Source organism: Periophthalmus magnuspinnatus, chromosome 22 (assembly GCF_009829125.3).
Source record: "Periophthalmus magnuspinnatus isolate fPerMag1 chromosome 22, fPerMag1.2.pri, whole genome shotgun sequence".
NCBI classification, from domain to species: Eukaryota; Metazoa; Chordata; class Actinopteri; order Gobiiformes; family Gobiidae; genus Periophthalmus; species Periophthalmus magnuspinnatus.
In genome coordinates this window covers 9,526,024-9,541,421 of record NC_047147.1, presented here as the reverse complement: position 1 = coordinate 9,541,421, position 15,398 = coordinate 9,526,024, and the positions used below count along the sequence as shown (strand labels likewise).

Below are 15,398 nucleotides of genomic sequence, written 5' to 3'. Positions count from 1 at the left end.
CAACACAAGCAAACAGACATATTTATTTCATGTTTAAATCTAAATGAGGAAACAATTAAAATGTTATGTATAAAGATAATAATAGGATTGATCATTGACTAAACAAGGACTTCATAATAATAAAAAAAATAATAATCACGCTATAATTTTAAGGTTTGATTTACATTAAAAGCCTTTATAACAACTGCAATATGGGGTAGCATGAACATATGTCAAGCTTTATCTTCTATATTATTATTAATGATTCTTTTTTTATTGTTAAGAATTGTTTATCTTGTGAAGGGCGGGTAACATGTACGTGCATATCCAGATAATGTCACTTATGAATTATACCCTCTGTCAACCTTTTCTCCTCAATGTATATTATGTCTCATGCTTTACAAAAACCTCTCTGAGCCCTTCTAATTAGCTTATTTGAGGGCACTAAGAACACGACAGATGTGACGCTAAATGCACAGAGATGCTTTTCTTATAATTGGGTAAAATTGGCCCCGGTGACGTGAGTGTGATGCGTGTGAAGGGAGGTGGTGCTGCCTGCGTTTCCCCTTTCTAAAATCAGTGTAATGGTTGTGCCCTCTGCCTCTCCTCCCGCTGCCCACGCACACAGCCCACAGTCAAGTCAATAACGCCGGGCCTTGCCTTCGCACATCAGACCCCTACCGAGTGATTAGCCCCCACCCCCCTCCCTTTAACACACACATACACGCACACACATAGATTCTCGCACATGTGCAGCGCCGCATACTAATAGCCCTGCACGCTTGCTGTCTGAGGCAAAAGACTGTGCCGCAGTGTGTTCCTCCTGCCTCACCAGCTTGCCTTAAAATAAACCCTGTGTGGAGCGGGGGAAACGGGGATAAGAGAGGGGAGGGGCTGTGGGAAGGATGGATGGAGCAGAAATATTGGGTGACGTTATAAGGACGCCCAAAATTTAGGCTAGGGAGAAGAAAAAAAACAGGAAGTTGCCCAAAAATAATGACTCAAACCCCCTTGTGTGTACCGTTCCTCCGCAGCGTCCCTGAAGCTGTGGAAGTCTCGCCTCAGCCGGGTCATGTACTCCATGGCCAACTGCCTGCTGCTGATGAAGGTATGTGCGAGTGTGTGTGTGTCTGGGTGGATGTGTCCTTCTATTTGCGCCTGCCCAAACATGTGCGTGTGTGTGTTTTGTGTGTGCGTGCGTGACAGAGGGGGAGGAGGGGGGCTTTGAGATCTCTGATGCCAGGCTGGTGGAGGATTCACAGTGAAATCCCCCCAGACTGACCACTAATTGGATTCTTGGTCAGTGAGAGAGGGAACAAGAGAAATGTGCAGAGAGAGAGAGAGAGGGGTTGGGGTGGGGATGTCTGTGAGACTGCCACAGAGAGCCACAGTGCCATCTACTGGTGAGAAGAAAGGGTACAAGGTTTTTATTGTTGAGGAGGCACCAGTTTCACAGCAATGCATCTAAGCTGTGAGAAGGTTCACTTGCATATATAGAGATGAAAAATGGAGGTTATTTTTCAAATGCTGCAATAATCCAGATGGTGGTTTGGCATTCTATTAATGATTTCATAGGTAAAAATATTAAATAATGTGAAGGAAGCAAACGTAGTATGATGTAAATTCATAAGAACTTTACAAAGCAGATTAAATACAGAATGATGTAAGAGCAAAGCGTTTTATGTAATGGATTTATGGATATGATCCCATTCCATTTCCTTTATCATTGTTTTTTTTCCACTATTCTCTAAATTAGGGCTGCACAATTTGGCAAAAAAATGTATTACACTGAGATGATAGCAATTGTAATTAGATTGGCGCTATATATATATATATATATATATATATATATATATATATATATATATATATATATATATATATATATATATATATATATGTGTGTGTGTGTGTATATGTTTAAAAAGTAGGAGTACACATCATAAATACCAGACTGAAATATTAACTGATAAACTAATACAACAATCCTATGAATTTCAAAACTTGTTTGTAAACTTCAGGTACAATAAGATTTTTCTATTGCCCAAATAACAGGCTTTGTGCTTTAATAACTGTGCCAACTCAAATTTCGATTTGATTGTAATATATTGTGCTGCCCTACTCCAAATTAAAATTATACCACCTAGCTCTAATCGACACCATCAAAACCTATACCTTTATTAATGATTACATATTAAAACTCATTAATTGACCTTTGCTCGCATGGTTGTTTAAAATAACAATCACTGTATGTAATGACCCAATATTCTTAGGTTAAATAATCCCCCCAATTACCCAAAATAACACATATTCACCACACCTGTGCAGTTGTATGCTGTAATATTATTTGTTTCTCAGATATGTTCATTAAAAGTGTAAAATTTCAGCAGGACTCTCCTAAAATTCAGCGAACACGGGTGACCTCTGCGGCTGGGCGCGCTCAGCAGTCCAGTCACAGCTTGAGCGATGCGTAGCAGTGCAGCGAGGAGGCGTGGAGCGGGGTCACATTCGCCCTGCTAATACTCCATATGTTTGATTAATGCCCACACTCTCACCACACACACACACCTCCAATCCACTCGTCTCGCCCTCCACCTGCCCCTGCCTCCCACTGTTTACCTGGCTTTACCTCTACCAACTTTTTAAATCTCTTTTTTTTTCTTCAGGATTACATTCTTGCTGTGGAGACCTATCAATCCATTATCCAATATGAACCCAAGCAGAAAGTGCAGCTTCTCAGTGCTATTGGACGCATCTTCTTACAGGTTTGTTTTGTACACACAGACACAATACAAATGGTTGAAAGTTGTAGGTCATTACTACGGGCATTTTGTGTCTGCTATAAAAGTACAATCGACCAAAAGCAGCTGCTAAAACTCAGGTGACCTATTAGTAGCGCTGTCTCTGAGTACATCATGTCTAGACACAGGATAGCTAAGCGACTGGTAATGTTCTATTAACATGCTTCCTTAAATAGGCCGCCTTAAGAGCTTTTTCTACAGACTTTTGTCCCTATTGGGCATTATAGAGACTTTTACACAATAGGTCAGTTGAAGTCATTGGAATTATCTTTGTGTATATGTATGTAGGTCCTACTTCAAATTTAGAGAATAGTGTCAAAATTGGTTATCTTTTGGAAATTATCAAAATTAAACAAAATTATTGTGACTGAAGTAGGCAATGTGAATGAAGTGTCTTGCTCAAGCAGTATTGAGCAGTATTTGAACCATCAACTCTCTGATTTGTTGGAGAACAATAAACCCAATGTGTGTCTGTTGACTTCATCATAAAAAATAAAAGCCTTTTGAAGTGTAGTTATTTTTATTTCTGATATATTTTTGTTTCATAGCTGGCTTGGACAATGCTAGATATATTGTACAGTATTCAAAATGTACTGTTGTTACTTCACCAGATTGGAGATGTTAAAACTGCAGAGAAATACTTCCAGGATGTTGAGAAGGTGTGCCAGATGAAAGGATGCCAGCCTGGTGACAGCACGTGCATGGTGATGAACAGGTGAGGGTGTGTGAGAGAGAGAAAGAAGGAAAAAGAGTGAGAGAAAGAGAGGGAGAGATAGCTTGATGGTAGCAGGTCTGCCTTCAGGGGGTTTCTCAGGTTTGTGCTTCCTGATGGCGTGTGATTTAGCACAGGAGGTTGCGCCTGTGCTGCCGTGGCCTGAGGAGATGTGAAGTATAAGGCACAGGCTCTCACTCAAACCAGCCACTGATGCTCACTTCACACAGCCAAATGATTGATAACATCACACACTCACCTTGTTGCTGGGGTGACTTTTGATAGGAGCCAGTATAGTCTAAAATGCACCGTGAATAAATGTCTTGGCTGAATGTTAAGTGTATTGCATAATAGCCAAGTGGTTACCAGTAGGTGAATGCCTCTCCTCACTCTTCATCCCCTTTCATGCTTGCACATATTGTTTAAAGCTCACATTTGATTACTAATATACATATATATCACAGGATTCTTCTTCTTTTTTTTTTAAGTTAAAACATTTGTTTGTTTGTTTTTTATCTGAACCAACTCAACTTGAGACCTGAAGCTATACATCTTGAAATCACTGAAAGCAAACGTGTTTGTGGATGACATCATCGCTGCAGTTGGTCTGTCTGCTGTTCACATTTAAGGGGTTTGCAGATAGAGCTGGTGCAGCAAGGGACTCTGTTGATCAATCTCTTTAAAAGTATATTGATCGGCACATGGACTAGAGTGGCTATTTATAAAGGTTTAATTAATAAATTATAATCCATTATTCAACTACAAGCAGGACAATATCAAGGAGCTGATCATAAAATAACTCTGAAGTTTTTTGTTTTTTTTTAACTCTGTTATGACTGTGCCTAATATAGTTTTCCTCATGTTTTCCAGAGCATTTGTCTACCTCAGTCAGAATAATTATGCCGAAGCGCACTCATCGTTTACTGAAGTATTGCAGATTGACCCCAAAAACCCTGTGGTGAGTACATTCTGTTTTAAAATACAAAACATACAGCTCTTTAAAAAGACCACTGCATGCAGACTATGCCTAGAACAACATGTATCCCCACTCACGCACACGCTATAAACCTTACAATTGTTAACAATTAATGTTATATTTGATTTGTACATGTTTATCTTTTATCTATGAAGTGTCTCGATACCTTTAAATAAATTAATAAATTGACCAATAACTAGAGGACACAAGTACCACCATTTGAGAACCATAGATTGGTATAAATAAGCAGAAATATTGGTAATGAACAAAACCATGTCAAATGTGCTCAATATATTTATAGCTAAATGGGAAACACTTGATTTGACTTTCTTTTAACTATATAACACATAACATTTCAATCTACATTATTATTATTATTATTATTTAAATTGTTGTTGTTATTGTTATTATTATTGTTATTATTATTATTATTATTATTATTACTACAGGCTAACAACAATGCAGCTGTGTGCTTGCTGTATCTGGGCCGTCTGAAGGAGTCCTTGGGTCAGCTGGAGGGCCTGGTACAACAGGACCCAGCCCAGTACCTCCATGAGAGCGTCCTCTTCAACCTCACCACTATGTACGAGCTGGAGTCTTCGCGCAGCACCCAGAAGAAGCAGGCCCTCCTGGAGGCAGTGGCCGGCCGGGAGGGAGACAGCTTCAACACACAATGTCTCAAACTGGTCTAAGAAATACACACCACTTATTCCAGTGTGGAAAATGGGATCAGATAAGTTTATCTTTTAGCTTAAAAACATATCAAAGCCATTTCTTCACGTGGTCACTATTGGACTTTGAAAGGACTCTGTAAGATGTCTGCTTTATATTGCAAACCATGTAAATACTTCCATACTTCCAACTTTTAAATATCAACTTTCTGCATTGAAGAAGATCATAACATACAGTTAAGAAACTATGTTAAATGGCCGAGAGATGCTGAAAGCATCTTGACAAGGAAAGAAATACCTATATTTTTAAATGTTGCACCATACAGGAGGCATTTGTCTGCTTTAAGGCTTATTCACCAATGTGTTATCATGATGTTGTCAATATTACTTTTGACTTTCACTCAAGAACACCATAAACAAATAATACTTAATGGCTCAATATAATGGATAATGACTGATATTTCAGCATAAATGAAAATATCACACTGGTCTGATACAGTGTAAATGTGGCATGAAACTTTAAATTATATTTTATGAACCACACATTTTAAAGACATTATCTTCTAGTCTGTTGCAAAGGCTCCAGCTTCATGCTTTAGTTTTTACAAATACTTAACAAGGGAATAAGAAATGTATACTTGGCAGTATTTGAAAAATGCCTTTCTCGGTTCTTAATCAGAAATGCACCAAAAGTTAGCAGGACAAAGTTGTTGAACAGAGCAGACCTGTTCATTGCACTACAGATTGGCAGTGGTTTTAAGGGAGTTTCAGCCTCATAATGTGAGACTTGACACGGGCATTATCCTGAGCTTCAGCGTGCTTAAAGTCTAATAAATGTCCACAGAGGTCCTGTTTTAAGCTTCTTCCTCCTGTCGGCACAGCAGACACCTGTAGAACTGGATTAACTGTCAAAGACCACTTCATTTCAGCTGTCTGTTCCTCATTAGTTTATTAAGCCATGTGCAGAGAAGGTAAACAACTCACCCAGATTATATTTCTCACTATGGAGAATGTAAAATGCAGATTCGTATTGTACATCGTAGATTGTTTGACCTAATGTCATACGTTTTATTGATTTGTGCTGGTGAGTCTTTAATTAATGTTTACATACTGTGTTAATCATATTTATATAAGAAAATTAAATATGTTTTAATCTAAATAAACTTCCTTTTTCATTAAACCAAAAATGCACTAAAACACAGCGTCATTGTTTTCAAAATTATTTGGGAATTCAGATCATCAGTCAGCAGCTGAAAAGGCACTCTAATATGGCACATATCTTGGAGTTTAGTGTTATTTAATTTGACTGACAAAGCCAAAATCACCAACAATAAGTCTAGAATAATTCATTACCTTGGCAAGGGCTCAGAAACAAACAAAGTAGTAAATGAAATCTTAAAGTGATCACAACATGAATTATGGAAAACAAAATCATTCACTTGTCTATTGTGCCAGGTCCATGTAGATGGGCGGATTAAATCTAAATGTTCAAGATCCTTGTAAAGAAGCTAGATACTTCTTTCTGATGTCAAAGTCATCAGCAGGACGGTTGTAGGCTTTCCAAACTGGTTCTCCCACAAATAATCTCATAGCTTTGGTGTAGTTCTGTGGAAACAAAATAAATATATATATATATATATTTTTTAAGATACGAATCCTAATAGTATCTGCCTAATCTACAATAAATCTAAATTATTTTTTTGCATAATTCTAAAAATGACAAGTATTAGTATCATTAAGCAGCTTTTTGATGGTACCCAGGAGTCTATGGCCATTTAATAATTATTTTGAGTCATGTTTTTTGTTATTTTGGTGGCAACAAAACCATATAATAATAATAATTAATAATAATAATTGCAATTTTTCTGCCAAGTAATGTGATTGTGATTTGATTTGTAATTATTGTTTTTAAATTAAGAATTTAGTTCACAAAAGACATTTTAAACACAACATTTGAGAGACGTCTGAAATATGAACTTAAGTGAAATAAGAAACTACTGTACCTCAAAACGTGTATGCTACAGTCTAAGCAATTGTTTTTTGTTGCAATTGTTGTTTTATAGAGCATATTCTATACCAAACTAATCAAAGCCTTGCATTAATTCTAATAGCAATGTCAATTCAGTTGTGATATTATGCAGCCCTACTCACAGTCTCATCCAGAGTGAAGCGATGGTAGATACCAGCAGGCAGAGTGATCAGGTCTCCTTTGCTCATGGAGATCCGGATCCATCGGTCCTCTTTGTCTCTAACATCGAAGTAGGCCTGACCATCGAGGATGTAACGAATTTCATCATCCAGGTGTAAGTGCTCCTCAAAAAACATCTTCAGCTGAAAAAGAGGACAGAGGTTAACAATATAGGATACAAAGAGGTATGGATCCTAGTACCATGAACCATAATAACCTCATAAGTCAGAATAAGTTACACAAATTAAACAGGGAATGAACTTTATACACATACCTTATCTTCATAGTTGGGCAGTGTGTCTTTGTGAATAGTGATGATGTCCATATAGGAGTAACCTTGTTCTTTACGTATTTTCTCCAATTCTGGGTCTGATTCATATATATCAGCATTTAACTATAAACAAGAAAGAGCAGATTAGTCAATGGCAACAATGCAACATACTGAGAAAGGACTTGAGCTAATAACTTATGAGCCTTCTATTTGTATTACAAGTAACAAGACACTGTGTAATAATTGATACTGCAAACACAGATTTTGCTGAATAAAAGTGACAGTACTTTCTAAGGTTTATACCATTTCTTGTTTACCTTCCAGTGATAAACACCAAGCTTTTGTAAGTCCTCCATAGAGAGAGGTTGATTTGGGTTCAATTTGTGCGGTTTTCTCTGGTCTTCATCAGAACTGTCCATGTACCAGGCCTCAATCCCCATTTCTGCAAATAAAGTGCAAATAAGTTTTCTTTTAAATGTTACTAAAACTGTTGAAATAAACGTGCAGCCTGAGATGAAAGTGTATGTCACAAGGGGATCACTTAAACTGTCCTACTTCCTGTGTTTACAGTTGTGGCTTTGCTTCACACAATAAAACGCTTTTTTGTATATTTTATTTCAAAGTGCCATGTTTTTTGCATTGGATGATCAAAAGTTACACGTTATTCGTCTCTATTTAGCAATACACTCATGTCCGATTAGTAAAAAGATTTTGCAAACTGAAGATTGGATTTTGTAATGTCTTATTGTGAAAGGAGCAACAGGAAACGCAGTCTTGCCGGACCTTACGCTTAAATGTGATCCATGGTCGCCTCCTAGCGTCACACTCGTGTTACTTCACCTCACTTTCATCTGACACGCCATTGTCTGTGTTGTTTTATTATGTTGTGTTGTACTTTGATAGTATCCCAATGTTTTTATGTGTCTAAAATTGTTCACTAAGTGTTGCTTTTTCGAACACATTTTGAAACAATGAACTGATAATTTGATGTTTGAAATTTACAAAGGTTACAGATATAAATAAAACACACTTTACAGACAGACCAAGCAGAGAGAGAAAGTACTTTACCAAAATAGAGACAATGAGACCACTGTGAGCCACAAAGAGGCGCTGGATCTATGAACATGAGAACAGTGCAAAAAGTCCAGGTATGTCAGGGTTTAGGGAGCAGAGACATCAGATTCAGACTCAAAATGCAGATATTCATGAAAGTACAAATGTAGTTTATTTAGTGTATTCATTGTTTAAAATACCACAAGATTTTCTGAGAAAATAAACAAAGTTTATGTAGACATTGGTTTGAGCACGACAGAAAGAAGACAGAAAGAAAGAAACGTATTTGTGATACCCTGAGCCAGTTTTCACTAATGATCATATTGACATGGACTCCTGTGTCCCTCTGGAGGGACAGACTGTCGTCCCGAGGAAAAGGAAGGCTCAGTGTGAGCCTGAGGTCGACCTCAAAAAGGCCAAAGTTGAGAATTTGCCTGAGAGCTGCAGAAGTTCTCCTGAGGATGAACTGTATGACATAAGCTACCAGGTCAGCACCAGTAGAGGTGACTTTGTGTCCAAGTACTGTGAGCTGTACAAACTGGGCAGTGGAGGCTTTGGCTCTGTGTTTGCGGGCATATGTCTGCATGATGCCTACTTTGTATACATTTATTATGGCTATTATAACTTTCAAAATGACACCAAAATATCCCAAAATATAAAGCACTAACATTTGCAGCTATTGAACACATCCCACAGGACAAAGTCTATTATAAAAAAGAGGTAAATGAAATTATACACCTTTAACTTCTGCAAAGAAAAAAAAAACTAAATAGATGCAAGAGAGCATTATAAATAACATGCTTTTGAATTTATCAGGTGCAAAATGGCGTGTAATATAGCCTGATCGATGAGGTGGCTCTGATGGTTAAAGTACCTCAGGGGAACTGTCCTGCTGTGGTCACTTTGCTGGACTGCTACGAGCTCCCAGAGGAGGTCATCCTGGTGTTGGAACAGCCCTATCCAGCAATGGACCTGCTGCATTATAAAGTGCCCAAAGGAGTAGTGCTGGAGGAAGAGGAAAAGCGATTCTGAGACAGATGGTGGAAGCCTTGATCCATATGAACAACAACAGTGTGGTCCATCACAACTTTAAACTAGAGAACGTTCTACTGAAGATGGGCCACAGCTACCCCAAAGCCCGGGTCAATCACTGTGGCTGTGGGTGTCTCTTCAAGGAAGGCCCCTATGATTACCATGCAAATATTTCATCTCCTCTTGAATACTATTTTCAACAGTAATAAGTAATAAGGTGTAAAAAGTATCATAGGTACCATAACTGAGAGTGATTTCAGGGACATTCAGTAAAGTTCCTCCCCACCGCAGTGTTTCTGATGATAGGATATACAAAAATTTATAAGAGCCCATCTAATCAGGATAGTTGCCAATGTATAGTTTACATGAAACAGTTATTTTCAACCACTACTTATTTCTGAACTGTTCACTCAACTATTAAGTAAATTAAACACAATTTAAGTCTGATATGAAACCTCATTATTCATCATTATTTGCTTTACGGTTTAGTCATAGAGCTGATTCTGTGTTATTATAGTTTTCCTGTAGGAGGCTAAACCAGTCCAGGCCCTACCCTACACAGTACTACAGCTGGAGATATTTGGGCACGAGCCTATAGGTCCCATTTTAGGCTCTATATGGGTCTGGACTTTGGTGTGGACATCATGCTCCCACAAAAAAAAAAAAAAAAAAAAAAAAAAAAAAAAAGATTGGGCTTGACTGTGCCTGTATTTCTTGTCACTAGATGGAGCTGAAGCTATAGTCTATACAAAACCAACAGCACATACAGACTATAGCTTCAGTTTGTTTGTTTTTGTTGTTGTTGTTTGTTTTTTTGGGGGTTTTTTTTTTGAATACACATGTTAAATTCTGTGCATAAAAACTGACCCCAAAGTCATTCCAGAAACTTAATATCACACTGGTGATTAATCTGGCTCAGAAAACTTCATTGCCCTCATGTGTTCTAAGCCTACTGAATTTATTAGGCCATTCTTTCACAAATGTTTGTTTAGCTTCCTATTTTTTTTGTGTCAGGCACATCCCTAAACTGTATTACATCATATTTGTCAATACTGTTGTGAGCCTGGCGTAACAATAGAAACATACAAGTTAACTTCTGAGGTAGACAGAGTGGTTTCTGTTTGAACAGCAGATCATCTGCAGATATAAGGCTGGCCTCCTTTATTTACCTCCAGCTCACCTGTTCATATCTGTTAGCTCTAGTAAGGCATTGTCTTTCATTTTCCTGTTCACTGGCCCATCACACATAAGGGACCATCAGATTGGAAATCTGTTGTAGCCAACATTGTCCTGACTAAGGTGTTTGTCACAACATCAAGATCGCTGAATGGTTAAGGTGTTGGGCTTAAGATCCAATGAACGAAAAATCCTCATAGGTTCAAAACCCTCTCCTGGTGTTCTAATCTTACTGGTTTGAACAACCTAAGAAGAACAGAAAAAACGATTATATAGTTTCTGTTCTCTAAAGAGGCTATAGATAGGCATATGTGAAAATGTGTTAGCCCATCTGTGAGTCCCAGTGGGTCTCAGACTCTGTCTGAACCTGTATAAAAGATTTAAAATAAAAACATCAGCAATGTCTCAAACTAATGCAGATGTGTCCTTGTTTGTTTTACAAATGGGACTGTATTCATACATTTAAAATATATAGTTTGGATTAATAACAAAATTCTCAAATTGATAACTAATTTAAGTCACAGTTAAGTGTTTTTCTTAGCATTTCTTATTCAAATAATGTTTTTGTAAAACTATATATTCTACAAGTAAACTTTAAAGGTTATCACTTCTGAGAAGTCCCAAAGTACATGTTCTTGGGTTTTAAATAAACTCTTTTCCTCTTTTATACAGGGTCAGTAATCTTTTGTAGTTAGTTTCTATAAATGCACGCATACCATACTTACACCATTGGCATCTAGTTACTAAATCTCCTCTTAACCTTCAGAGAAAACCACATCTGATCTGTGGTTCATTTCTAAAGACAAGACATGTTTAGCAACAGTTTGCATTCACAGCCACTTCCAGTTTCATGTTTCCCAACTATCACCTGCTCCAAATAAATAAGACAAGATTTAATTTTGAAATACATTTCTTAAATACTGTGTGACTTATAAGACAAGTTATAGAACATAAGAACAACCATGTTATACAGGACTATGCAAAATATATGTAAAACATGATCAAAATAGTAGTAGGTCTTCGTGCTTGAATAGAGGAGGATGAAAAAATATACAATGGTGAACTTCAAACTAAATGAAACTAAATACCACAACCATGACACAACAAAAAAAAAAATGTGGCTGCTGAGGTAACAGTGCTGAGAAGACCAAAGATAACCTACATATTTGTTCTGTTTTAAGAAATGATTCATAAAGGACCATCTAATAAATACAATAAAAGAAGTACGATACAAAGTAAAGGGTTGTATTCTAACCTTATCTCTGTGCTCCTGCAACGGCCAAAGAGTGCTGCTGTGTGGTTCTTTGGCAGAGCTAGCATGCACATGCAAGGATGATCTGCCAAGTGTTTCTTCCAATGTTCTGACAATAAATGCATGTGCCTCCAAAATGAATTACAAAGTCTCTGTTATGGGGCTTGTCCCTTTCATGTGGGCATTATAAAACCTATGAAAAGTCAGTGGTGCTGTGGAGAAACTGTGTGCATTGGAGAGATAGATGCAATGACATGTTTATGAGCTCTAGTCAAAGCTGGGCCCCTGTGTAAACATGCAGAACCAGGTGAGTCACTGCACCACCTTTATCAGATTTCTCATCCATCAAACTAATGTAAGGCAAACACAGATGGACCCAGGAGGAACTATCTTACATTTCCACCTAATTTAATTATAATCTGAAAACCAAGTGTGGGTAAATTTAATTATCAATGTAATGTAAACAAATTTTAACTTCATATTGTCCATTAGATACTAAAATTGTAATCTAAGATAGAACATCTGGTCTGAGATCTGTCAAGAGCTACAATCACCAAGCTATCGCAATTTGTCAGGCTTGCTCAAGTCTTCACTTATTTCCTGTTTTGGCAACTAAATATAACGATGGATCTTTTCTTCATTCACTAACAGCTTCCATAAAAATTATCCTATTACATTCATTTTTGTGATTCACCGAGCCCATCGATGGTCATATTGTTATGGATATAATAAGGGTTTGATTATACTGAATGACTTTATCTGATTACTAATTACAACAAGGAAAGCAACAACAGAAGAGCTTTTTACATGGATTATTCTTCTTGTATCTCACTGCTTGCGTGATCTTCTCTGTGGCTTTGGCAACATAGTCCTCTGTCGCACACACATTTGCCTCAATATTATTTATCATGCTTCCTTGTTCCTCAACCAGCAATGCCATTTGGAAAAACATTTCATGTATGTCTCGTATGCGACTCTCTAGTTCCAGTAACTCCTTGTGTCTGTTCTCTATTTCATTCAGGGCCGATCGTGCACTCCTCCCTTCTAGCAGTAGATTGTCTGAAAAAACATTCCACTTTCCGGTCTCGATCATTTCATCTATCTGCTCCCTGGTCACTTCTTTGCCCATGATCTCGGCTTGCCGCTGTATCCGTGTTTTACAGTTTTCCCTCTGGACCATCTCAGCTTCGTTATACTCAGACATGGCTTCGTGAAAATCTCTGGTTAGAGACACATACTGAGACCGCACCATTCGAACCACAGCTGAAGCTGGGCCGTGTTGTTCTTCCAGTTCTTTGCTCTGTTTGCTCAAATTTTCCAATCGTTTATAGATGGCTTCCCCCCTAGCTTTGATATCTCTTCCTAAAGCATTGGAGTCTCGTTTGATGCTGCTGATTCGCCGCACCGAAGTCAAGAATCTGGTATTTTGTTTTCCCAGGCGCTTGACGTCCATTTTAAGAAGGAGCATCTCTTTCCTCATACTCTGGGCCTCCTTGTAGATGCCCTCCATAATGTCCTCTCCCTGGAAGACCACTGCGTGCTGCTGCAGAGGTATCTCATCAAGGTCCTCATCATTTGAGTCATGTTCTTCATCAGGACCAGACTCCTCTTCCTCCACCTTTAGACCCTGTATCTCCAATAGTCGGTCCTTCATTTTACCTGAAAGAATAAAATAAATAAAAGCACTTGCCACTTGCACTATGTAACTTTTCAGCCTGCTTGTCTCAATGGAGATGTTATTCATTTGCCTAGAATGTTCCATCACATAAAATAGCATTAACCTTATTAATCGCCTTGGAGACAAGCACTCCACCAGGCTAAGTTGCAAATCTGTGAGGGGGGGGATACTCCAGGCAAAGAATAGCATACCATGGAGACATTGTGCCTTTAACTTCTATTTCAGTCATTCTTTGTAAAGCCTTTGTGTGGTTTGGTTTCTCATCTTAATGACTGAGTTGATTTGCAGTAAATAAAATGTCAATGTGAGTAAAGGGGCTTTTGTTGACCTGAAATGATGTCACTACTGAAAAGTCCCATTGTAAATATTTCAGAATCTTGTTAAGTACTACTTCTGTTCTTGAGTCTTTTGGTCTGTTACATAGGAAGAGAACTGTTTGCATGGGTGTGCCATCATTTGACCACTGATCATTTGTCCAGCCTGGGTAGCTATCGTGTTAACTAAATGAAAGTACACAACGAATTATTGAACTACTCATTATTCACAATAATTAACTAAAGGGCGTCAGTTTACACAGCGATGATTCAACGTGATGCACTTACAGGAGGAAACTATTTACATTTCAAACAACTAACAATGAATCCAACGTCATTGTCTACTTAAATAAAAAAAAAATATATATATATATATCCTTAACCTACCTTATTCGTACTCAACTCTCCAAAGAAGATTCACATATAGAAATACACATTTCCTCTTTCAGGGGGTTGTATCACCATGTTTCAACACACAGTGTCAAGCCGCATCTCACCCTGTGCACCGGACGTGTCCGTGCGCTCTCGCTTCTGCTCCACGCGCGCACAGATGCAGCAGGTACAACGCGGAAGATCACGCCTTCCTCCCACAGAAAGAGCGCATCTGAAACTACTGTGTGAAGTATTCAGCAACGACAGATTATAGAAAAAGAGGAAGAACCAACCAAGCACCTCTTTATTCGATTGTTTAGCATTTAACTCTCACTTGATTGCCATACTGTCAGAAAAAATGTCTATAAACAGTAGCAATTTTAGCTTCAATTTAATTAACTTAAGGGTACAAAACTTAAGTTAGGCAAGTCAACGCCTTTTTGAACATATCTTTGCATCTATTAAATGTGGAATGGTTGGACTTTTTGTGTTGTTCATGGGCCAGATCAGTGATGGTTTTGTTATCAGTGTTGTCCCAGACACTTCAAAAACATTGATAATCTTGTTTTTGTTCAAGGTGGAATGAATGTGTTTTTGTCTTTATTTGTCTCTGAATTGTGGAAGGCAGCCAAAAGTCATTAGCAGACTCCTCACCCCTTAACCACTGTAACACTCTGTCTGGACCATAGGCTGTACGGACATATCTTTATGAGCCCATTTCCACTACTAATCTTTGCACTTGAGTAATTATGGCCACATCCAAAAACAATTCCCACAACCCCTTAATCATCTGGATCCAACTGCTCCTCGTGCCCTGAATTTGTATGAACCTTATGAATCAACTCAGTTTCATTACTAGAACAGGGGGTTGCATCATTGAGGCAGGTAAAAAACTATGAGCTCAGCAACGTGTGGCTTTTTAG

The 15,398-nt window shown here is 38.0% G+C and overlaps 3 protein-coding genes across 3 annotated transcripts in view; 1 reads left to right on the top strand and 2 right to left on the bottom strand.

The window, feature by feature from the left end:
• The window catches only part of trappc12 (trafficking protein particle complex subunit 12), a 30,339-nt gene extending 24,407 nt beyond the window's left edge, over positions 1–5,932 (top strand). Inside the window, exons 8-12 of the mRNA XM_033987912.2 lie at positions 1,014–1,087; positions 2,646–2,744; positions 3,392–3,495; positions 4,363–4,450; positions 4,918–5,932. Of these exons, the coding sequence (XP_033843803.1) occupies positions 1,014–1,087; positions 2,646–2,744; positions 3,392–3,495; positions 4,363–4,450; positions 4,918–5,160 (608 nt within the window). The 3' untranslated portion in view covers positions 5,161–5,932. The remainder of the gene's footprint in view (positions 1–1,013; positions 1,088–2,645; positions 2,745–3,391; positions 3,496–4,362; positions 4,451–4,917) is intronic.
• Positions 5,933–6,069: 137 nt separating this feature from the next.
• adi1 (acireductone dioxygenase 1) lies at positions 6,070–8,164 on the bottom strand. The gene is made up of 4 exons (XM_033987913.2): positions 7,916–8,164; positions 7,602–7,721; positions 7,291–7,470; positions 6,070–6,744 (listed from the first exon to the last, which is right to left on the bottom strand). The coding sequence occupies exons 1-4, from the start codon at positions 8,036–8,038 to the stop codon at positions 6,628–6,630; spliced, it is 540 nt and encodes a 179-aa protein (XP_033843804.1). The 5' UTR covers positions 8,039–8,164; the 3' UTR covers positions 6,070–6,627.
• Positions 8,165–12,874: 4,710 nt separating this feature from the next.
• stx11a (syntaxin 11a) lies at positions 12,875–14,678 on the bottom strand. Its single transcript, XM_033988355.2, has 2 exons — positions 14,491–14,678; positions 12,875–13,770 (listed from the first exon to the last, which is right to left on the bottom strand). The coding sequence occupies exon 2, from the start codon at positions 13,763–13,765 to the stop codon at positions 12,878–12,880; it is 888 nt and encodes a 295-aa protein (XP_033844246.1). The 5' UTR covers positions 13,766–13,770; positions 14,491–14,678; the 3' UTR covers positions 12,875–12,877.
• Between the last annotated feature and the right edge of the window lie 720 nt (positions 14,679–15,398).

What these genes read in the sequence shown, in the direction of transcription:
- adi1 (XM_033987913.2), bottom strand. Translation starts at nt 8,038, where the DNA reads ATGGGGATTGAGGCCTGGTACATGGACAGTTCTGATGAAGACCAGAGA. An exon ending in TGCCCAACTATGAAGATAAG is followed by an intron (nt 7,471 to 7,601) that starts GTATGTGTATAA and finishes CCTCTTTTTCAG; the next exon opens with CTGAAGATGTTTTTTGAGGA. An exon ending in GCTTCACTCTGGATGAGACT is followed by an intron (nt 6,745 to 7,290) that starts GTGAGTAGGGCT and finishes TTGTTTCCACAG; the next exon opens with AACTACACCAAAGCTATGAG.
- stx11a (XM_033988355.2), bottom strand. Translation starts at nt 13,765, where the DNA reads ATGAAGGACCGACTATTGGAGATACAGGGTCTAAAGGTGGAGGAAGAG.